Source organism: Ischnura elegans, chromosome X (assembly GCF_921293095.1).
Source record: "Ischnura elegans chromosome X, ioIscEleg1.1, whole genome shotgun sequence".
NCBI lineage: Eukaryota > Metazoa > Arthropoda > Insecta > Odonata > Coenagrionidae > Ischnura > Ischnura elegans.
In genome coordinates this window covers 92,140,292-92,164,830 of record NC_060259.1, presented here as the reverse complement: position 1 = coordinate 92,164,830, position 24,539 = coordinate 92,140,292, and the positions used below count along the sequence as shown (strand labels likewise).

Here is a 24,539-nt window from a genome sequence, read left to right as displayed (position 1 = left end):
GAAAATTCACCTAGTAAAACGGTCTTTATACAAGCACACGTGCGTGGAAGGCTAAAAATTGCAAGCGTCTAGAAAGCCATATTTAATAATATCATGAAATTAGTGAATCTATAAAAGGGTTTTCCTGCGAGGAAATTTAGGTCAAAAACACCTGAAATTGACGTGATGGTAAAATAATGTGCGAATTTAGAGAGAATAACTAAAATAGAAAAACATGCAATCAGTCGTCCGTGCCATTAACTTCAAGAAATGAGACATTGTTGCTACCTGTGACAGTGCGAAAGAGAAAGGGCTCCTCAAATCACCCTGGTCGTAAGTCCGCTTAGTTATTCTTCATTTCATTAACTGATGAAAGTGTACTTAGATTTGCAAGACTTATTTCTAAAAAAAAAACTTAATGACACTAGTTTAAATCGCTTTCCGACTTAAAAGTCGTCGTTGAACGTCGATCAAGAAACCATTTTTATGGCCGTTACGCGAGGGTCATGATAAAGCACAAGTTTTCAGTGCTTGCCGTATCCTACAAAGTAGGCAATGCACTGGACACGTTCTGATTTCCGGGGTCTGATTTAATAATTCCCACGCTGGCTGGCGCAAGTGATGCCCTCGTCTCCGAGGAAGTTTCGAGAAAAGGGTGTGGGGGTACTAGGGATTCCGTATTAACATGGTGGCCACCTGTAGGGTGATTGGGAGCGGGTGACTCATCAACAGCATAAAAGAGGAGCCACATGCACTGCACTCACATTATTAATATTAAAGTATTTCATCATAATTAACACAAAATATTACGCATAGTTACAAAAAATACGTGCACATTCATGCAAAGCTAAAAATTACCAACGGTTAGTAATGCCTAGACTTAATAAGACGCGCATGTACTGTTTTCATTTTCATGTGCATTGCTCCTTGTCACTATAGAGATTAATGGACTTATCCGTTATTCCACCTTGGTTCAGCATTGAAATATTAAAACTTTCTTGTATCGTATTATCCACGGACTCCAAAGTTATAATTAAGACCTTGTTCCATACATCGTTAGCCTCAAGGTTGTGGGTGGCGTCTTTGAAATCAGTGAATGACGTCGACGGATACTGCTTTAACCCTAGAGGAATAAATAGGCTCTTCTCGACGCAGGCTTTCTATCGGAGATAATATGGAATTTTCCGTGCTCTACCTCGAGGTAAATAATTCCAGCCACCGCCTCAGATCTGATGACGCGCTCGGGAATATTCGTAGCTAAGAGGTCTACAAGTAGTATGTTGTTATCCATGGGTGCAGAGGCGCAACTAGGAATTAAGGCTAGGGGGATTTTAGGCGCAACTAATACTGGGAGGTCTGGGGTGTATGGAATACCCACCAGGGTAAGCGGGAGTTGCGGATTTTTTTAAAAGATAAATGGTTCAAAATGGCGAGTTTTACGGCTGTTTGAATAGTTTTATGTTTTTTTTAGCCATCCGTCCATCTAATATTAGTAAACTAGCTGCGTGAAGGGATTAGAATAGAGTGAGTGTTATAAAAGCAGATTTCGAGCAGTTCCTTGTATTTAACTCCATTTTAGAAACAATTTTCACCCGATCGATCGATGGAACGTTAAAATCGCTGCCAATGAGGACACTTTTACTTGATTTCTGTGAAGAATAAGGCCGTATCTGACTGCCCAACTCCCACTCAGAATTAAGGCTTGAATATTGTGTTCTATTGTTCGCGCATGGGAAGAATTTTCTATCTGAGCGCTAGATTGAGCCCCAGACACTTTCAGAATCACTGCCTGCATGATTCTATGCTCTGGTTGTGATACCATCGTGGACTACAATGAATTCTCCTCCTCACGTTCGCGTTTTTCGGTCCTTCCTGTATATTGTGTACGATTTCGGAAATATCTCTCTGTCATGAATTTCACCCGATAATCATCTTTCACTTCCTAGGATTACATCAGTTTCCGATTTTAGAATTAGGCAGTGGAAATCAGCTACTTTTTAATACTATTTATAACCATGACCGCAAAGCCAGATAAGGTAGCTACCTGTTGCGAAATTCTGTCACCCGAGTTTGAAGACTTACATGTCGAAGGCTACTCATTTGATTTTAAAATTAATTATTCCATACTATTTTCGTCTATTTCTACCTTTACTGATGGCATGATAATAATTTCGTCTCTCAGAAACGGATTTCAGATAATTTTTGTCGTTGGCTGGCGGTTGCACTAATGGCTTTGTCGCAACAAAGCGGATTGAAATGTTATATTATCTTTCCATGTGCCAAAGGCTTACGCTAGAGTGATGCGAAGCTTCATGTAATTGCGCGAAAGGGTGTTTCAATTATCCACGGAAATGGGAAAAAGTGGTACTGGTTAATGGTAGAGTGGGAACCGTGATAGGGTGATCGTCCTCGTGCTAGCTTCCGGGTGATTGGATGATCTTGGCAGTGACGTGGCAGTTGCCATGGTCAGATGAGATGAGGTGAGGCTCGAGCAACGAGGAGGTGATTGCGAGTGTACGCTTTGGGTTTCCACGGATCCTGTGGAATGCCTCCCAGCTCAACGGTTAACGGGAGCCGTTTTCTCCGTCTACGCGAACGGTCGGAATGGACATGGCAAATTCTGTGGTCAATTGACGCGTCTGATTGGCTATTTCTCACGAAAGCGTTTATTTTCTTGATATTTTACGTCGTTTGGAATTTTGACTTCCATTAAATGTAATTATCACGAAGAGGAGCACATGTCCGGATATGAATAAAATCCATCTGAAAATAGATGCTCACTAGTTAACACTTCCCGAAATAATACCGAATTTGGGGGTTTCTATGTTGGCCTCAGCTTTTTTTTTTTGTTCCAGTGCAGTCATGTTGAGTATCTTTTATTCTCCGTACCCATCCTTTCTTGATGCAATAAGCGTGGTATATAGAAGAAATAGTTAAACATGTAGTTCATAGTTTCGAGGGGGTGCACTAGGGCGGGTCGGAAAAATCGATTTTTTTCAAATACATCTGGTCCAATGAAAAAAAGTTGTGGGACCGATCAAAAATAAGGCCTGGAAATTTTGAAACCTCTAGGTGAAACCCTGACCCTCGCTCAAATGCAATTTAGGGGGAGGGTCAAAATTCGAAAAATGTAATAATTTATGGTCATTCGCTATCGATTTTGCCGATTTGTTCTTTCTATTCTTCAGGGCAAAAATGTCGTCCATTTTGACATATCTGCCACCATTTAGCTGCAAAATGCCTAATTTGAGTCCGCGAAGAAAATATTCCAACGCCCACGCAGCGTCGCGGATGCTAGAGCGGCAGGCCGATCCCGTCCTCTCCCCGCTCGCTTCTCCCTCTCCCACGCCTCGAAACAGCAAAATTCATCCCGCGTGTGCTGCTAGGATGGCGTTCATCTTTGATAATATAAATCGGAAGATGGTGGAAGGTAAAAAAGGATGCGTAGTGAGACGACTTTTCCTTTATTTGGAATAAAAAATATAAATAAAATGCGCCAATATGCGTGCGTCAGCTAAAATATAAAATGCGTAGTAGTGTAAACTGTTATCACAGCTTAAGTTTAATAAAAACTATCTTCTTCGAGAGAAAATTGTTTGAAATTGATGAAAAGTGGGCCAAAGTAGCCCACGTTTGCGGTACCTTCAAAGTGTCTTATCCATATTTTCTCTGCCCATATTTCCATTCTTCACCTCGATGGATATCGTCTTATATGACTAATTGTATTTTTTGAATAACGTACGGACGCAAAACATTCTTTCTTTTGCGAAGTGACTTCCTTAATGTAATTATTTCCACTGGTTGTTTGCGAGGGTTCACCGGGCATAGCAGAAGGTGGATTGTTTGTAGGGTGTGTTTCATAATCATCAGAATTATTGACCGGTTTTCATGTGAGCCGTGATCCTCGTACTGTGTCCAAAAAAAGGGTTGCTAGTCATACTCTTCCCACACGATTCCGTTTTTCGGCTCAACTTGCATCCTAACCCTCTCATCCATAAAGACGTTCCTCATATCTTCTCGCCTGCTTCTTCTCTCCACCATCCTTGCTTGCCTCTGTCTGCCATCCTAATCGCCTCCTCCCGTCATGCTTCCCACACAAATGATTCTTTGCATTATTTTTTCGTTACATTTGTCGTATGAATTGCTACATCCTTTGATTTTGCTGTGGCAAACACAATATGTATGAGTTAAGTGAGGCCTCAGGATGTGTGCTTCCGCTGAAGTAACTAATAATAATAATAACCACGTCCAAGAGACATAATTTGGTGGGGGAACGTGGTAGGCTAGGGGGTAGAGAGGGGGGGTTCTAACCCAAGGGTGTCGAGTTCATATGAAGCCTTCGCTCAACCTTCACTCGCCCACTGAAAAGAAACTGACCTCCTAGGTGCGATAGTCACACGACAGTTTATTAGTCTTCGGAGAGTTCTGGCCTCACCTATCCAAACCAACCTTTTGGTTGAATCTCTGAGTGATGTATGCGTTCTTCTTAGATGACTTCACGGTGTTAATCGCCAGTAAATAAGCGAATTTTAATCTAGGAGATGAGGCACTACTATGGAACTTTTTTAGGCACTCGCGTTGACCAGCGTTTCGAACGAGGGAAAAATTTACCGCTCGAGCTTTGAGCAGCGAAAGGAGTGCCACGGAGTGGAATGTTGGATGCGCCTCAGCACTGCTGCGCTGTTTGCGCCGATCCATTTGGATTGCGCAAATGCTCATGTGGACGCTCAAAGAAAGCCATGGACAACCTTCTTGTGTGCGACGTGGAATTCCTTCCTGGTCTCTGTTAACACTCTCCATCTGAAAGAGTCTCTGCATCTACTCCGTTTGCCAACTCAGGAGGCGTGTGGTGTGGGCTGATAGGACACCGGCCCTAGACCGTAGAAGTGTTCCCGCCGGAATTGGAAATGGCGACGGCCTGTCCGAAAAAATATTATAATTGATCTTAGATTTGCGCTGTTATTGGCTGGTTGTAATCATATATCCCAGTTTTGCCATTGGTGTTAGGATACCCAAAATATTTTACTTCTGATGAACGGAAATTTTTCCTATCTTACTCTACGACGCATGTCGCATTTTTTGCTGCGCTCTCACGGGCATATACGGGACCGATGCCTTGATATGATGGATATTGTCGTCCTGTTGTTTGCGTGGAAAGAGATTTGTAAAAATCTGCAGTCTGGAATATATTTCGGAATACTGTTGCTCGTTAATCAATCTATGGACATACTTTGGAACTTATTAAACTTGTTCGGCGTCGTTGAAAAATTGTGTCCCCTTATTATTCATAGAAACGCCCATAAACTGAAATCTGATCAGAGAAAGAATGATATCAAGGGCTCAAAGGACGTTTCCATTTTTGAATCCGCTCAGGGTGTTCATTAGGGTAATTCAGTTATCTAGATGACCTCCTTTTTACTTTTCTACATTGAATTTAAAAAAATCAACGCGCCATCATATCCATGGTGTACTTCATTCTTTGGAAACGATTACTTACTAGGACGGAAGTAATCTCCAACAATTTTAGAACTTTATTTTATAATTGAGCCGTATCGTTGTTGAGCGGGCTAACCGTTGATTACTCTCCTTGAATTTCCGTTGCGCTCGGCCGAAAACCTTTTCAGCTTGCTTGTGATGGATCTGCGAGTTTTTTCTGTTACGCCGTGTAAGCATTGCTAATCGTTTTGTTCAAATCCGCGAAAGGAATTTGATATTTTTCAAGCGTTAAGTCACGTGCGTCAGTTGACTATTTGACTCAAAGATTTTTCACTCTATCTAGGCTTGATCTCTACTCTCTTCTGGGAATCGAAGTATCCTGTCCTCACCCACGCATTGCACTACATGCATTACGTCACACCTCGTTAAAAATTGGCAGTCGGTCGCTATTTTTCCTGTAACTTAGTCGCATGAAATAACTTGTTTTTAGTTTACAAGGAAGAAGTTTGAGAATAAATGGAAGTTGATATTGAGTGTTATTTATCCTGAAATGTGTAGCCCACCCTCTATTTGTGGAGCAGGGACGTGGAAGGGGGGAATAATTGTGTGCTTGCCTCTCGCTTGATGCTCGTCTAGAGGACACCATCCATGAATTTGTCCAGCTTTATGCCAGCGGGCCACACTTGTCTCCCAGACGTGATCCCGCTTGCCCTTGTCACGTGGATTGCGGCAATATTTTGCGCATGCGCGTTCCAGCTGGCCATCAATGAAGCGTTAGGCGTCGCCGAGCGAGACTGTTCACGCTTTCTAACCGCTTCCTGTCACCGCCGCTGGGGAAAGCGTCGCGGCTGGTGACGTTGCGCGGGGAAGCGGTCACGGCATCCGAGCGCCCGCGGCAAATGATCGACGGGAATGTACGCCGAGGGAAAGTAGTGATGAGATGATGTCGATCACAGTTGTATTATTCCTGATTTTGCGCTTTCTCAACTTTCACTCTGTAGACCTTGTCGTTAATGAAATACTCGCGGATGCAAAAACTGGGAACATGGAGCGTGTCGATTCTCTATTCCGCGATTGAAATATGGGAGCTAGTTAGATGAATCGAGCGGAAACATGACGTTAAGGCGAGAGACTATCTTTTTTATTGTATATTTTTGGAACAATATTTTTAATATTCTACAGCATATTTCACGCCTTACCGTACGTGTTTCACCGCTTAACGTCATCATGAGAGATTTAACCCGCTTAATAATAAAATACTACAGAAGAGTGTAATAGTTGTTTTAAAATGAACCTGTACGAAGCTACCTACCGAAATGCTACCTTTACGAAGTGAAGGTTCAAGCTGTTAGTGACTTTCATTTTGTAGTTAACACGATGTGTAAAATACTTTACAGCAGCTCTTTCTGCAAGATATATCTTCCGAGGTTAGTGATTATTTTTAGCATAAAGTCGCTAAATTATGTTTTGGACGTTACTACGAGAAACTGAGTTTTTTGTTGCAACATCCACAACATTGTTGTAAATGCAATTGGCTTTCATTTGACTTTTATTTCTTTCATCAGCCTTTATTTTGCTAACCAAACGTCCGTTTGGTCAAAAAGTCCATTACTGGATCACCTGACCGGCATTTATTCATCAGCCATTCATTCTAATCCATTCATCTTATTTTCTCAAGAAACACCTGTAATCCCCGATTTTCGTCCTAGTTATTTAACGTTATGTTTGCGATTATTTTCTTAAACCTTCTGTTGATTTCTCTGCAGTAAATTTGTCTCCACAATGCCTTTTTAGAAATTTTTTCTTTTAACCCATTACAACCCGATGTTTTTTTAAGCAACATCAAAAATATATAAGTTTTCAGAAAAACGTGAAATTTACTTCGCCTTAACAGAAGGACATAGTTTTAAGGGTTAAGGTATACCAAATATCAATTGAGAACATATGTCTATGTGTATTTCGAGACTTTCATTAGTCTCGTGGAAGTGGCATCGTCTCGTCTCGGCAAAAAGTGGTCTCGTCTCGAGTCTCGCGGCAACACTATACGTATGCGACACATGTAACCTGGGATCCTAATTATTTATCTCAAATTGTTGTCTTGTTCTTCAAACCATAATTTGACGTAGCAATGGTTCGTGACATCAGTAAATCTGTAAGAAAAAACGAAAAAATGAAGGATCCTTGATTTTTCTTGGGATCATTTTAAATCACATTTTGCGTTTAGTATACCCCTTAGTCGAAAATTTGTACATTATATACCGATATATGGGGTAATTTATATCATACTCCACAAGACTGCTGTGTGTTTGAGACCTCTCTTCTACGCTGATCCATCGTCAGGCTTGAAATGCTTACTGTCTCAAGGGCTTGAATGTAGTTCCTCCTATCTCCTCGTAAATATCGGCTTTATCTATAAGCCACGAAGTTTCAGCCTTGCTAGCCGGGTACATAGCCAAGTAATATCTTAATAGAAATGGGGATTCGTTATGCGAATGTTTTAACAATTTAGCCAAAGCATTTTAGTACCGAAATATAGCAGATACGCAATCGGTAATTATACCGATGTATTCTTTCTTCATAGTGGGAAGAATCAGACTAATTGTAAGTAATGATTTCATGTGAATAATTGTTTGTATAGGGTCTCATGTTGATAAATGTGGATATCCTCTTGGGTTGTGGAGTAGCGGTCGTAGCAAAGAGGCTGCTCGAAGATCAGGAGACTGGAGATGAGGAAACAGTGCGCCTTAGCATTCGTGTGGGCTCTGGCTGGGAGCATCGGAAAAAGTGGTTAGAAATAAATAGAGGCCTTGGAGACGTATTGCTGGAGTAGGATGCAGAAGATATGATGGACGGTTAGGGCGAGGCATATGGAAGAATAGGAGAAGGAAAGTCACTGTGGATCACTGTACACCGGAGGAGGAAACGTTATGGAAGGAGGTGTGGATGGGTGAGTTTGCAGAGGGGGAGGAGTGGCCCGGGAGAAGAGGCTGCGGCATGGAAATGAAAGAGCAGAAATGGAGTGGACCAATCTTAGCGTTGCGATTCTGTGAATCCTTGATGAATGTCAGCATTTTCGGAGCCATACGAGAATGAATTTGCGGGCCCCTGCGTGGTAGGTATAGGCCTTACTTAAAAAATACCTGTTTTTAGAGATGAGCATAAAAAAGTAATGATAGTACTTCCCCGGTAGTACTGGCGAAAAAATACCGGTACTTTCGTAAAAATTTAAATATATTAATTAGTTGAAAATAAACGTTCGCATTACCCTAATCATCTGGTACTTCGGCAAGTTAGAATACCAGATAGAATACACTGAAAAAGTCATATATTTAAGTAATATAATGGAGGCCTGATTATCTGATAGTGAGAAGGGTGATAGCGACGTAGTTGTTGAGGGCAACGTCGTGCAAACGATTTCGATGCATACTTTTTAAGTTTTGGTGTTTTACTGGTGTATTATATGAGTGAAGTTCTCTCGGAACTCCATTAGGCGAGTTTTCCTTACAGCCAGTGTTTTTGTCAGACTCGGGCACCATCGTCAGATCGTCTTCTACCATGAACTTAATGAATAAATCTTCTTATTAAAAAACTTGACGGTGTCAGTCTGACACAAACTTTGGCTGTATAAAAACCACTCACTTGGTGCCCGAAAAGGCTCTAGTCATTTGAATTTCTGTTCTATCTTCGTGACTAAAAATATGTTTACTTTTACTCGTCTATAATGTAAATGACACTTGATTGTACGATTTTACAGCACTAGAATCTGTGTTATTCATGTCTAAAACACTGGGATCAAATAAATTTCGTTGTATAGATAGCAATTCCGTTTATATTTGAGAAAAAATATATTTCTATGGTTCGATTACATCATTTTTTTGCCTTCTGTGACAAAAAATCTTTTGTAGAAACAATGATAACACTTGTCTGAAACTCATAGCTTTGTAAAAGTAAACAAAACTTATGAGAAAATAAGAAAGGGACATGGGAAGATTACCCTTTAGCTCATTGTCATGTATAAAATGTTGTGTGAATTATTGTATTTCTTGAGCTCATTACGATATATCCTAATAGAGAATATTGAACAAGTATTATTGTTATCATAGCATTATGTAGAGGAATTTTGGTTGCTTGCTAATCGTAATTTCACTACGTCAGTACTCCCTTTTCGTCGGGTCGTTGCTATTAAAAACAATAAGCAGATTTTTTTCAGAAAATTCGGCTCATGCACAATTCAGCTTTGAGAGGGGGAGGCTACCGCCCCCACAGCTACCCTCCTCCCTGGATCCGCCCATGACCACTGCCGAAGACTTTGAGATACGAATAAAGTTTAACTATTTGTAACGAAGGGGCAAACAACGATGTTCCTTTTCTTCCGTCACCTTTCACGCTTTAGGACTCGTATCATGATGTATTGCATCACAGAATTTTCAGATTTAAATTGCCATATTGACATTTCGTTAGACATGCTGGAAAACAGGGAAATTACCTTTTAAATAACCTGGGGAAACGAGAAATAACCAGTAGTCTGCCATGTGAATTTGACAATCCCCCTCTTTGCACTTCCAAGGCAGTACTTGACCTCCGCGTACTTAAGTTGTATCTTAATTAATTTGATCGCATCGTCAAGAGCGATTTTTGAACGGATGTAGTGTACATATTAATAAATGAAATAATGGTTGTTTTAAATATTATAACATTGAAAGATATGGGTGGGGAGTAGAGCCAGGTTTTGTTACTAGAATGAATAAGAAATAAAAAAATCATACTAAATATAATTATGTCACTTAGGTTCAGAGTTATAATTTTCATGGCTGTATCAACATTGTAAGTCCAACTCTCAAGGAAACTACCATTTATGGAACATAATGTGAAATGATAAAGCAACAGCATTAATATACCTTTATCAAATTCGGCAGCTAAATACGGACTTGATATTTAGTTCCAATTCTCGTAAAATTACTATGAAAGTTGTATTAATATATATATATTTAATTCGATTTTCAACATTTATGACCGATACTTCAAATTGGGGATGGAATCTCACATTCATAGAGAAAAAGTCGTCATCGTGTAATCCAATCCTTATATGAATCCGTGAATTATTCCGTTTTTGTAGTCCTGTTCAGTGAAATCAACTTCGCTTGAAATTTTATCAACATTCAATTTTTTAAATAATAAGTGGATTGATGAAACATAAAATAGGAGTGCTGTAGAAGTACGGGCCATCCTAGTACCGGTATTTTTTGGTACCGATATGGTAGTACCGCTTTCAATACTGGGCGGTACTACCGGAGTAGAAAAATATAGTACTCGGTTCGACCGAATGCCGGTATTTTTTGCCCATCTCTGCTCCGTGGCTTACGCTATGATCGCAGCCGGGCGCTCGTTGACGCCCGCGAGAAGTTAGTGCGCCCGTGGGTTGGTGTCGCCACGTGCAGAGTGCTGCAGCTGCGCCCACGCGTGTGCGGCCGCACCCGACTGCGGGCAATGCAACCGCGTCTCAGGAAGCGCTGACGCTGCCAATGGCATTGCTATCGTCCTCAGCCTCGTCCCCGACGCTATGACCGCTGCTATTCTACAATGACGCGAAGAGAGGGACAGCGCCTGCCCATGCACTCAATCCAACTGGATGTGATGACGTCCTCTCAGCCACCGCTGAGGGTTGGCGAGAGTCGCCACTCCCCTCGCCCCAATTCCCCTCGCAAATGAGCTGTTACTAATTCCCGTTAACAGACATTCGTATTCGTGATGTTGTGATCTATCAAATGCATGACTTAGAAATGACATCCCTCGCAAGTGGAAACACTCGAGTGCGAATGTTGGGAATAAAGGGGTCGCTCTGCACTCAGCGCCCCGCAGCGGACATTTTTGGAAAACCAATGAAAGAGCGAGCGTAGTGGCCAAAGGGGCTGCACAGAGGAGGCCCAATTCCATCCCATAGAAGGCTGATGTCTCTTGCCTATTCGGTCCCTCTTTAATCGGTTTTCAAAAATGTCCGCTGCGCGGTGATGAGGGATATGCGATCCACTTCAACCTGTATTCTTCAGCATAATGTTTGTTATTGCGAGGAATAGCTTTGAAAAGTAATGAATTTGATAGATCTTATCTTTATGCGTATACATTTCGGTTAACAGCCCTAATTATCCCTTATTTCCCCGTCAAACTCGGATCAATTTGTCCATCAGCGACGCGAGTGGTGACTTTTCTAAACCCATTTAAATGCGCTGTGGGTGACAACACAATTAGAGGCCGACTTGAGGATCCTCTTTTGCAATATTCGTGGTAGAGGAAACACGAGTGAAGCCACGGGATGGATTGGGCCATCCTATTGTTTGAAAACCACCGCAGAGTCATTTTGTGAATAAGTTTTCTCCAATTGTAATATCATATTTTCATAATTACTGGACTAATTATGACGTTTATTAGACGCACTGTTTTCCGTATAAGTAAATTTTAGCTACATTTAACTTCTCGCGGTAAAATGGTCTTATTTATATGAGCAATTACTTATTGTTTGTGTCGAAACTTGGGTATTGACCCCTCAGCATTGGTGCACCATGGTAGAGCCTTACAGCCCTTTGGCGCTTGAGGGAAGCAAACTTGAAATTACTGTAGTGTGAATGCAATTAAATTTATTTGAAAATCAATATTTTATTGTCCAGAATATTTGCAATGAAATCTTTACAATTTTGGACCTTTCACTATCGGAAATAAACTGGAGACGGCAGATGTCACTTATTGATGAAACCCGGCTCTTAATCATTAAATCAATACAGTGGACCATTACAAGGTATAATTTTTCCCGACTTTCCCTCCGTTTTTTTAGCCATAAAAATATCACTGTGGGAAAATTAGTGCCATATTCTATGGATTCTCATGAAAAGTATTTCTCAGAAATGGGTACATTTAATCTTGCGAGGTTGCAGAAAATTCTCACGAGATTGATGCGAAAGGGTCGATATCGGATATTACTCATGAGCAAAATGATCCGTAAAAGTGTTATTGCATACCTAAAAGAACTTCTAGGAATGGGGTGGGTTGACTTAAGGTGTGTTCGGGTGGCAGAGGAGGTGGGGATTGTTGCGAACATATTGGTGAGCATTCCCTTTCAATAGTGGGCATAGATTTGAGTCATCCTCTTTTGGTCTTTTATTTGGCCTTTGATGCCAAGTCGTACAGCAATTTTTCTTTTTCTTTTCTTTTGTAATGGGGTAGTTTCCTTCATCAAAGAAAACGAAAGGCATTGATTGCGAATCGTTATCCACAGTTAGTGTATTCATAATATATAAATGATTTGGTTTTAGCAATCCCAGTGTAAACGAATGGCATTGGACAAGTTTAACCGCATTTGAAAAAGGCCAGATAGGCGCCCATGCGATGCCACTCCACATGACGTCACAGGGACCTAGTTTCTATACGAGTAGATAGGAGTTTTACATCGTCTAAGATTACCAATGCATGCATGAGGCACAGAGCTCAGGGAAACATGTATTAATAATCACCTATTAAAACTGCCTAGGGTCGGAAAGTTTCTTTCGTTTGATAAGGTATTAATAATCCTTATTTAAGCCAAGCGCTACCTGCAAGCAGCCTGCATTGCAGCGAAGCAAATACCCTCGCCCCAAGGTCACCTCACACGGCGGCAGCGGGAACCAGAATGACGTCACACGGGCTTTTCCCAGCATTCATACTTAGCCTTCGCGTTTTCGCGCGCTTGAAAATTTTCACTTTTCATTTAATTGCGAAAAATAGATATCGTCATTAAAAAATTGAAAAGCGTGAAATGCGAACTCCAGGAGTAATAATCTTTCAATTTATGCAATAAAAAAATAATAGGAAACCACCTTATCGGCAAACTTTAACTCACCTGACTCTTTCCTATGTTCTAACAATAAGTAAATGTCGGTCACATACAACGACCGCCCTTCCAATTGTTTGCCCAGCGTCCTGTTAGCTCTTATTCTCTGTCAACCCTTTAGGAGTTCCTCCCTTCATCGATCTTCTCTCCTTTATGTTTCAGTTCATGGTGTGTTCTGCAATGCATATCTGTAATGATTTTGCTCATACAGTATATTCCGGGTCTTCTTCTGCAATTTCCAGCTTCCAGAAATAATCCTTTAATTATCATTTACTTGGCTATGTCCCGTTGTTAAGTCAAATAATTTTAGTTCTCCTTCTTCAAATAATCTTTGAAAAATCATCGCTCCCAGAAGCCAACGTTTCCGTCCATTCACTCTGATGCCACTTTTAGCGATAAACGATCTAATTTACTTAACGGTACTAATATCTCACCCGAACTAGAAGTATGTGCACACCACGATCAAGTCGTAGCTAGAAGCGCCTTAATTTCGTTTATGTCGACGACTTTTGAAGCTGTTTTTCTTTCCAAAATATTTTGGAAATGTTTCTTTCCATGCTATTTATTCTATACTATTTCCATGCTATTATGCATACTCAGTGATCTACACTGCTGTGGGTGCAAATTAAGCAATTTTCTTTAACTTTCGATTTTGATAGCTTGAAAAATAAGTACACTCTTTATGTTTTGTTCTCGATGCGTCGCTTGGCCTACTTCTAAAGCTATTCGAATTCGACGAAAAATCGACTGATCTAACCATTCGCAGGTGTGCTTATGACGTCACGTGCTCCTGCCGAGTTGGCCAAAACTTCTCGTTCACTCCTCTGCACTTTGCTCCTGCCTTATTGTTTGCAACCTCGAGAGCGATAAATTTCCTCCGTGAGCGGTTCAAGTTCCCCCAACGAGTTCATGATCCAACAACCACTCATCTACTCCTTGAATGAAGGTTGCAACTTAAGCGGTAGTCCATATCCGAGAATGGCGGCGTGAGCAAGTATTTCTTTATTTCACTGTTACTTATCTTTGCCATCCATTTGTCCAATTTTTTCACGAGTAGCTTTTTCGGCTCTGAGTGTACGCCCCCATTCTATCAATTCTTATAGTTGAAATGCACTTGTACCCATAGTCACTAAAATGCGTTGAGTTTAGCAATGGCTATTATTTTCTAAAAACATTGCCGATCGAATGAGGAGTGTGACATTTTCCCGCGGCAATGTGGGAGGGAGGAATGAGGCAGGCGGAAGGTGAGGTGTGACGTGCGCTGGCCGGATGAGGCGTCACGTGACTCTCGCCCAGGCGTTTTATATGATCGCGGAAGTCCTCATCCTTGAGGCCGCCATATTTAGCCCTCCGTCATCGCCATCACAATACCTTGGGACCCCGATGAAAGATGATTTTTGGCCACCGGTGTGTGTGGAAGGCTATTGATGCAATCGAGGGCTAGCCGGCTGCTCGAGAGTAGCTATCAGAGCTCGAGGACTCAGACGATTGTACTACGTACCCATAGTATTGCAGTACTACGTACCTACGTTCGAGTAACTATATTCTTTCTTAAATACCGGGATACGATTTCATTTTGCACCCATCTAATTAAGGGGAATATGTGCTTAGTTGAGATTTGTCTCCATGACCTGTAGTGTCTCAACCGAAGCCACCTTAGTGAGGTCACTTCAACCCTCGAAAAGCTTCCTTTGCGTTGAATGAGTGTACGTGTCTCATATGAAGAAACCTCTGCCAAATACCTTTAACCCTCGCAAAGATTTCCTCCGAGTTAAGTGAATGCTTGTAAAGGGTTTCCGGTTGAGAGGCTGGGGTTGGTCACTAGTGAAAATTCTCCCTTTACAGCAAACCAACACAGTAATTTTTTTGTACCTGTTACTTGATCCCTGCGTTACGGCCATTGGAGAATATCTTCTGTGTCACGAGTGAGGCCGTAGAGCTCACCTTACCTGTGCGACGAGAGTTCATTAAAAAATGTTCGATGCGCGTCGTGAAAAATTTTTCTCCCCAATTTTAGCCTTGATTTATCAAAGTTCTTTGTTGTTCGTGGGAAAAATTATTCCTATACCTCTCCATCAGTCAAAACATAGTATTTTATTGCTCCTGTTGGACCAGGAAATATAGTGCGCTGCTGAGGTGATGTTCCGTCTCACTATTGGTAAGCACCTGGTTAATTTCTCAAGCAATCTTAGCCTCGCCACGGCCGAAGATTTTCTCCTCAAGTGAATGCGTTGTGTGCACGTGTAGAGAGAATTCTGATGTCAGCCTCTGAATGTGATGTCACGCACTGCACGAATCAATGGGTTTTCATAAGTCGCCACCCACGGCACTGACGGTAGAGTTATCCGAATTTCAAGGCAAAATAGACTCTAACTATGGCTACTAACCGATATTTATATTCGGAAGGATATAATATATAAGATTAATGACTTGTCATTGCTATTCCTCGTGAGTGCAAAAACTCTATTGCAGGCATTGGGAAAAAATGGATCACCCCTTTGAGCACACTTATGAAAACCGATGACATATCGCGCCGCATCAATCAGGCTGCTGCTGAGGACTTCTCTTTGCACTCCCCTTGGTCATTGTCATGGCGTTTCACAGGCTGCAAAGAGAGATGTCTTTTGCATGGTTAGGAACTCGATGCCAGACATAGTGTGTAGCGCTGCCCGCAGGGGCCTGCCACGTCTCCATCGTTGCGTTCCGTTCACTTCTCGCTTGGGTGGACACGGCCGCGGAGAGAGCAATGACAGTGTCAGCAGTGTGAAAAGAGCTCACCCGTCCGAGAGCGCTGCATGATGAGTGACGGCATTTTGCGCGGGGAACGGTCTTCTCCGATGAGAAAAACGTTTTTCTCAGCCGAGCGATTCACGTTGCTGGAATGTCTTCACTCCCCCCGTCATCGATCTCGGAAGAGAGTGCAATAGTTGGTCGTCGCAGACTCTAGCAATGAGATAGCATCTCGAATTTTCTTATTATTCAATTCTGAAGACGACTTTTAATTAATCAGATTTGGAAAGAACTCATTCGGATTCCGAAAAGTGCGGAACTGGGGTATTTTAGGTTTGAAAGAGGGCATGCCACTCCCTTTTTTACCGTTCATATTGTCTTTTCCGAGGACGTATTTTATAGCTTGCGCCGTCTTAATTTCAATCAAAAATTTTGGGGTGTATGGTGTTGGATGTGTGCTGACATTTGACTAGATTGCAAAAAATGCGTATGACAAAATACAGAGGCAGAACTTTCAAATGTGGGATTGGGGCGAATGTTGGCGGCGACAATTTCAAGGGCTCACGCAGGTGGGAGACGAGTCATGCAGAACGAGTGTGCGATGGCTGGAGTGGCGTTCTCTTTCAGCCCACGGAAACGGCGACTATTGGCAGGCGATTGTTTTGACGTCAGTTTTCTCGCCGGCTCCGAGCAATCCTGGAGCTAAGAGCTCTCGAGGTTTGCGCGCAGTGTCCAAAGGAGGGAGGGAGACCAACATTGGAACCCCAAGTTCAGAATTGTCAGAGGAAGTGGAAAAAGTTAGCAAAAATATTTATAAATATATATTTCTTAAAAGTTATTAATTTTGCCTATTAATTTTGCCCATTAATTTTGCCCATTAGTTTTGCCCATTAATTTTGCCCATTAATTTTGCCCTTTAATTTTGCCCTTTAATTTTGCCCTTTAATTTTGCCTATTAATTTTGCCTATTAATTTTGCCAATTAATTTTGCCAATTAATTTTGCCTATTAATTTTGCCTATTAATTTTGCCTATTAATTTTGCCTATTAATTTTTCCTATTAATTTTGCCTATTAAGTTTGCCTATTAATTTTTCCTATTAATTTTGCCTATTAATTTTTCCTATTAATTTTGCCTATTAATTTTGCCTATTAATTTTTCCTATTAATTTTGCCTATTAATTTTGCCTATTAATTTTGCCTATTAATTTTGCCTATTAATTTTGCCTATTAATTTTGCCTATTAATTTTGCCTATTAATTTTGCCTATTAATTTTGCCTATTAATTTTGCCTATTAATTTTGCCTATTAATTTTGCCTATTAATTTTGCCTATTAATTTTGCCTATTAATTTTGCCTATTAATTTTGCCTATTAATTTTGCCTATTAATTTTGCCTATTAATTTTGCCTATTAATTTTGCCTATTAATTTTGCCTATTAATTTTGCCTATTAATTTTGCCTATTAATTTTGCCTATTAATTTTGCCTATTAATTTTGCCTATTAATTTTGCCTATTAATTTTGCCTATTAATTTTGCCTATTAATTTTGCCTATTAATTTTGCCTATTAATTTTGCCTATTAATTTTGCCTATTCGAGTGCATTCGATTAAACGGAAATAACAATTCCCATGGGAATGAACGATGAAGAGAAATGCTATCCTCGCCGGCAGACAAATAGGTTCGTCATGCGATCTTGGATTCTCTCTTTTGGTCCCATGTGCAATTGCCTTTTCGTAGTTTGAGGCTTTTGCTGGAACCATGACTGAAAAGTCGCAACTGCCCAACTGGAGTTTGTCTTAATCAGGCCTGAGTGGATTGCGTTGAGACAGGCAGACGTTGTATGTTCATGGCGTTACCGCTTCTCAGCTTCTCCTGGGCATTTTGCATGGGCTAGCGTAGTTACTTGTTAAGAAAGATCTGAGGTTTTCCCGGCGTATGATGATGTTGAAGTTGTTTTGGGCTCCCCACCGGCTGAGGTTCTCCATCTCTAAACTAAGGGTGGGAAACCCGAAACAACTTCAACATAGTTCCTTGTCGTTTACAATTTGAGTGATTCCTTCTCTTAGTAAGGAATTCTCCCATTGCGTTTGATCCAGAACTTAAATGGCGTCATCAACTCAAGGAATTGTGCGAAAAATCCACAGGGAAAAATCATTCGCCTTGAGCGGGATTCGAACCCGGATCCCTCGATTTCCGATCGAGTGCTAGCTAGTTAAGGTATCACGGCGTCATTCTTCCCTGTGAAAATTTTAGGGGTATACCGGCCAGTGTGCTATGGACTGCGGAGAATATGATGCCGCAAGCAGTCCAAATCGTGCGGGTGACTCCATAAAGATATCCCCGCGGCTAGTCCCGGTGTAATTAAAACTTACGGAAGTTGGGCGGCCAAAAATGTCGCGTTATGCAGGCGTTGGCGCAGTCGCGAGAAGAACCTTCGCCACGTCACTCAGCGGAGCGCAAGTGAGCGGGAAGCCGTGATCACGTCGAGGCGAGCGTGACCCGACTGCATGCATCTCCACGCCTCCTTCCGCATAATTGAAACGTCTCCAGCTGTTTTGTCCGCTCGTGTGTCGTTCGCCACTTCCGCTCCACCTCCCGCTCTTTACTCTTTTTTCATGGCACATATTTTAATTAAACCTCTGGCTTCCATTTTTAAATCTCCTGCTCTTAGAGATGAGAGCATTGTCAGCATCCACGTGTATCTCCTGTGTCGAAGTTTTAAAAGCGTAAAAATTCGGAGGAAATATTTGAAATTTTGAGAAACTGAATTTTTTTTATTATTGTGGTGGTGCTCTATACACCCTGGAGATTTTAAGACGGCAGCGGAAGTTTGAAACAACTAATGCGCCAGGAAGGAATACTGGACAAGAAGGAGTGATGTGTCGCCTTAAGGGTCGTGAAAATTGATGTGCTATTTGTGATTTGTCATGAATAAGAGGGAGGATAGTAGTATGCTGGTCAAAGCGTTAGAAAATGGAAAATATAAGAACTTGGTTATTTTTCACTGCTCCTCGAAAAAACCGTAATATGTTCAGATATGTCTTACCGTCTGATGACCCGATGAAGACATTCGTCACAGGACAATTGGAAGGGAAGATAGGCAAAAATGCCCTAAGGTAATTACACTGGACAAGTTATTAAAGATGTAAAAGACAATAAATGTGTTCATGGTTGTTAATGTTTATCTTCACGTCGTCGATAACAGCGCAGTTAAGGCCTTTGAAAAGGGGGGGGGGGTTAACAGTCATTATGGATGGACCATCACGAACATCAATGCCGTTGATCGCCTGCTTAGGCGGGACTCGATGCCGCTACCTTCGGTGCAGAAGGTAAGGGCTTGATCCCGCCGCCAACCGATGAAATGTTCCAGAGCTGCGTCAAACAAATCTGTGGATCTGACTGACGGTGAGGATGATAATGGTACGCCCATGCTTCACGGAACCGTCTTTTCAAGTTCCCTCTCATGTCGAGGAGCTCTTCGGCCATTGGCTGGGCGGTCGCTCGTGGAAGGGAGGCGTGCATGCATTTTATTCAGTATTGTAGTGAAGTGGACTCTTTTTTTCGCTCTCGAAATTGTCCGTAGAATTAGGCGTAGTATGATATCATTCGGATTCGTCATCAGCTCGTTACTTCTAAAATCGATAAACAAAAACAGTCAAAAGTGAATGAATGAAAAGACTGGCTACTGACTTCGATGTTAAAAGTTCACTAAAGGAAAGACTGACAAATGTACACCGTACAAGTACAAACTCCCGAACGGCATGCATGTAATTCAAATCACCCTCATGTCACTGGTCACCTCATGTGCACCATGGGAACTCCGTGGAAACCAGTCGTCAATGAAAATATGACTGGGAAATTGCGAGGATTTATTAAAATGTACGAAGGCATGCATCACTCGAATGGGCGAGGTCGCTTCACTCTCGCTCCACCGGCTGTTTGTTTTTTTCGCTTCAAGCTGACGCTATTATCTTGAAAATTTCAGGTTTTATAGAGTGTACCTTTTTCACCATTTGCTGGTAACTTCAATTTAATTTGTTTCTGAGAAAATACGGTGGCACATTGATTCATTTGAGATTCGAGAAAATAAACAAAACTCTCTCTCTCTCTTTACTATCTACCTTACAAATTTCAAAACGAGTAATACGTCGCTTCGAAATGGCCTGTAAAGCAGATCTTGTCGTCGATTGGCCCATGTCCCTTTGACAGGGCGCCCTTGCCATTTGATTCGTGGACCTCACCGACCCCGCAACAGGTCAATATCGGCATTATCGATTTCTATGTCAATTGTTAATAACATTTAGTGTTTGATGTGTTGTATATGGTGTGTGAGTCGTCTTTGTGGCCTTGTTTTGTGTGCTGACTAGAGTGACTTTGCTCTCGCTTTCAGGTGGCAATGGCGCGGTCGGCGCACGTTGGTGGTGCGGCTCTCATGGCTGTCCTGGTGCTGCTCGCGCACGGCGCAACCGCCGCACCCGGTGAGTACATCCCGCTCGCCACCCCTCCCGCGCCTCGGCAATAGGTCTCTGAAGCCGTTGCGATGGAATGACCGTGCTGTACCTCCTAGTGAAGCCAAACAGTTGCGCATTCGGCCATCTTGGGAAGGACCTCGGACGGCTAATGCTTTGAGATTGTGTTATTCAGCCCATATAATTAGCAAAGTCATTATAATGGCCAATTGCTGGGAAAATTATAGAAAGTGTAGGCACATCACTATTCCCACATTCGTAAACTCCACATTTTCTAATTTAAAATCTATTTCCAAATTTATATTGTTTAGGCGTGGTCAGGCTTGAGGTATTCCCGTGCGCCTTGTGGCGTAATGGTCGTTCGATTCAGGTTACGTTCAGATCACGTTAAGATCTGTGGCCTTTGATTATTAGACCCAATGATTCGTTTACCCCAAATTAGTATAATCTAAAAATTCTAGAATGTTACTGGCAACGAAATTAATTTACATTCATCTCCACTGTCACTAAAAGTCAGGTAACTGTTGGCACTCATTGTATAACAGATATTATTGGTATAACGGAACCAGGCTATTCATTACAACGCATGACGTCGATCAGCTGAAAAAGTATTAATGTGAATGTATATTTTTCCTCGTAGCTGAAGTAGTCTTCTCCAAAAAAATCAAATATTTTGCGGAAGAATGCTATTGTAAACTTCTGTGAAGAGAATCACTTAGCCGTTAATTTTATTTTCTGGTAAATTTCAATTTTTTTAAAGCGTTAAACCGTTATACAATTCAATAATATCGCCTGAAACGGTTTACACGGGAAATCAATTCACCCCTATTTTTTCGCTTTAGAGTAACATTTTTTCAAGCGATATTTTCTAACTGTCCATTTTAATAACTTAATGATGTAGTTGCAGCCGCATGACATTTTTTATTAGTGAATAATCATAATGAGAAACATCAAATTTTGTGCTTTAAAAAAATAAATTGAAGGCTTATTGTTTACCAGCAGAATTTTGGTGACTTAATAACGTTCCGATTTGCGTGCATTGCGCAAATGCAAACGTTATTTTGTCACCAAAAATTTGAGAACGCCATTTATATATTTAATCATAGAGCAAGCATTCTCTGAGGTGATTGCCCACAGTTTAAGGTAACTTGAACTTGTAGTGCGTACTTGTGGGAAGTTACTGTTTAGTTTAGATGAGCTATTCCCAGCTTAAGTTGTCACATTCTTGAGATTTGTCTCGCCTCCACGGGTTTCGTGAAAATGTGCGTGGCCCTTGATCAGACTGAAATCGTCTGTCCAGCGAATTTTAACTCATGCCCACACATTGGTAATGCTCATGGAGGAGCAATGTGTAACGATGGTGCATCCCTCCAGCAGTCTCACTCCCATTACGTATTAGCCTTTTAAAAATTACGCTAGCGCTTTGATATTTTCAGAGGATACGGAGTGGGCTCGAATCACCATTCACCTGCAGCTCAAAGATGAAAATGTAACTTCTTTTTTCTGAGGTGAAACTTTTTCAAAAATATACTGGGAAATGTGGAGAGGGTTTTCTCGGAATACTCTGATCAGTGCAGGCTCAGAGCAAACGTTTTCACGTGTGGAAAAGAGACGCCCGTGGGAGCGGGAGTGATGCGTCCTGTTATGGCGTTAGCAATTGGATAAACGTCAGAAAAATTGATTTAAGTCAGAGACTCGATGAAAATTCAGCATAGTAAAACCACTTGTCTGTTTCCACACACTATTATTTAAACCGACCATGATTTCGCCAACTCGTGCCATTATCAAGGCCTTGTTACCTATCGTGCCTTGATAATGGCACGAGTTGCCGAAACCATGGTCGGTTCAAATTAAAGTGTGTGGGAACAGACAAGTGGTACTAAGCTGAATATCAAAGATTTCCACCGTATCACGCCGGACACTGTATCTTTTACTCAATGAAAAGATTGTGTGATGTTATGCACGATGTGGTGGAAGTTCTTAATATAAGTAAAATTGGGCATTGCAATATTTCCACTGAGTTTTATTTTGACACAACGCGTTTCGTTGTTACAAATAGCGTTATCAAGTGTAATAAAGTCTTAAGCGTTCTTCCTTATATAGGTCTTTGTGCTTGAAGGGTAGGGGTAAGGTGTAGGATGGGGTTTTGGTGTCGAGAAGGGAGGATATTGAAGGCTGTGGGAGAAAGGGTAGTTTTTAGGGTTTCGGAAGAAGAGCAGGATGGAGGGGGGGAAAGAAAGGTTCCAGTTTGGGTGAGGGTACCACGCAGGTCTTCACTGTCTTCTTTCGTGTTGTGGTCGTCTGGATGGAGTCCTAGTCCGGATGATCTTCTTCTTGTGGGTGGTTGGCCCGTATCCTTCTTCTATTGCTCTTCTATGGTGTGGAGGGGGTGGTGGTACAGCGTTTGGGTGAGGTTGCGTGTAAAGAGTTGGTACAAAATTTACAAACCTTTGGATTCCAACGATTTTTTTCGGGGTCAACGGGGACGGTTGGAAATCTAGGGTCCAACCTCACTTTTGTGGAGGAAAGGGGTCGGTGGAGAATGGCTTTCAACGCTTCATTGAAAAAAAATTGTTATTTTTTGTGTGTCTCTGTTCTTATAATTTTATTGCAAGAAATGGCGAGGAAGAATGAAAAAAGATTTTCATTCACCAGGGGAGAATTCTGATTTTTTTAGTTTTTGAATTTCCAATATTTCAAGGGACTTCTATTTAATTCCCCTTCGTTTCTAAGTGGAGGATTTCTGTATCGAAATTACAATTATGACTTGTTTCCATTAGATATCATGCCACCATTGACCTATCGTCCCCTTTATTGAAATACGTTCATAAGTACTGAAATAATTGGAAGATTTTTTTCGAGTATAGTTCGGTAGGATAATTACCTTTTGATGCATGCGGCTGATCTTTGGTGATTTTGGGGACTGAGGAGAATGCGAATTGCCTCGGATTTCGAATGCTTTTTGGACAGAGTGAGAGCGAACCGAGGCATGTCTCCAGTCCACTGAAACGTGCGTTTCGAAAGCATATGACGGAGAATGCCGCTGCTTAAGAAACTAATTGCACATATTCGAGCCACTATCCCAGGAATTTTCGCTTACCTTTCACCGCTGATGGCAATGCTCGTCAGTTTATGAGTGGTGAAATTTGCTGAGTCACTAGTCACCAGAGATTCGTTTTGCGACCGCCGTATGGAATTATAACTGTGCGAGTTGCGTTGTTAGTAGACGTTGCGCTTTCAATTTTTAAATTTGGTTTCAATGAGATAGATCTGGTTTACGTATCTACTAACCTTTTTAATGATTTCTTCCTCAGAATTTGTTCTCATCTATAAATAAGTGCTTTGATCTCGTTATTTAAACAGCTGGACAGAAACTAGAATTTTCGTTCCATATCCTATTAATAGGTCTGGTGATGGCATTCATGAAGCCATTTAAGTCCTGTTCATCTTTCCGATGAATTTTCGGATAATTATTTTGACTCTGGACGAAAGTGTCAGGAAAGAGTGCTAAACTTGTTAAAGCGAAGCTACTGAATTGCTCATTTTTAGTGTTTAATCTCATTGCGGGAATTATTATCGAACCGTTTCTTAGGCAGGCTAAATCCATGATTTCGATCCATTATTTGGATCTGGCAATTAAAATAGCTACTTGCCTGTGTCGTTCAGTTAATGCGTGAATATTTCTCTCAATCGAAATCTGATAATGCTCATTAAGGGCAAGAGATAAATATTTTGTGGCCATCGATGAGTCCCTGGCAAAGAGACAACTGATGCCAATGTCTAACTGGTGTTAATAGGTGAGGTTAGAACTTCCACTCGACTGTGACGCAGCTGAATCTAGCTGTTCCGAAACTATCATATTCCGAATCCGACGATATATGTTTACGTTTTACCTTTGACACTACTACTATACCGAGACACTAATTCTGCGTAAACTAAGAAATTACAAGATTTATAGCTATTACAGCGCTAGAACTTCCATGCGAGATCACTACAATTCACGAAAGCTGTTGCTAATGGAGGACTTTTCTATTAGTTAGGAGTTAAAAGGAGTTAATAAAGAGTA

At 41.3% G+C, this 24,539-nt stretch overlaps 1 protein-coding gene across 6 annotated transcripts in view; it reads left to right on the top strand.

The window, feature by feature from the left end:
* Positions 1 to 24,539, top strand: part of LOC124170503 (cadherin-99C) — a 122,318-nt gene that overhangs the window by 38,928 nt on the left and 58,851 nt on the right. For all 6 annotated transcript variants that reach the window (XR_006867481.1, XM_046549265.1, XM_046549266.1 and 3 more), the window contains exon 2: positions 20,395 to 20,482. Coding sequence is in view for 5 of the 6 variants with exons in the window: in XM_046549265.1 (XP_046405221.1) it covers positions 20,401 to 20,482 (82 nt within the window). In the remaining variant the exon portion in view is untranslated. The remainder of the gene's footprint in view (positions 1 to 20,394; positions 20,483 to 24,539) is intronic.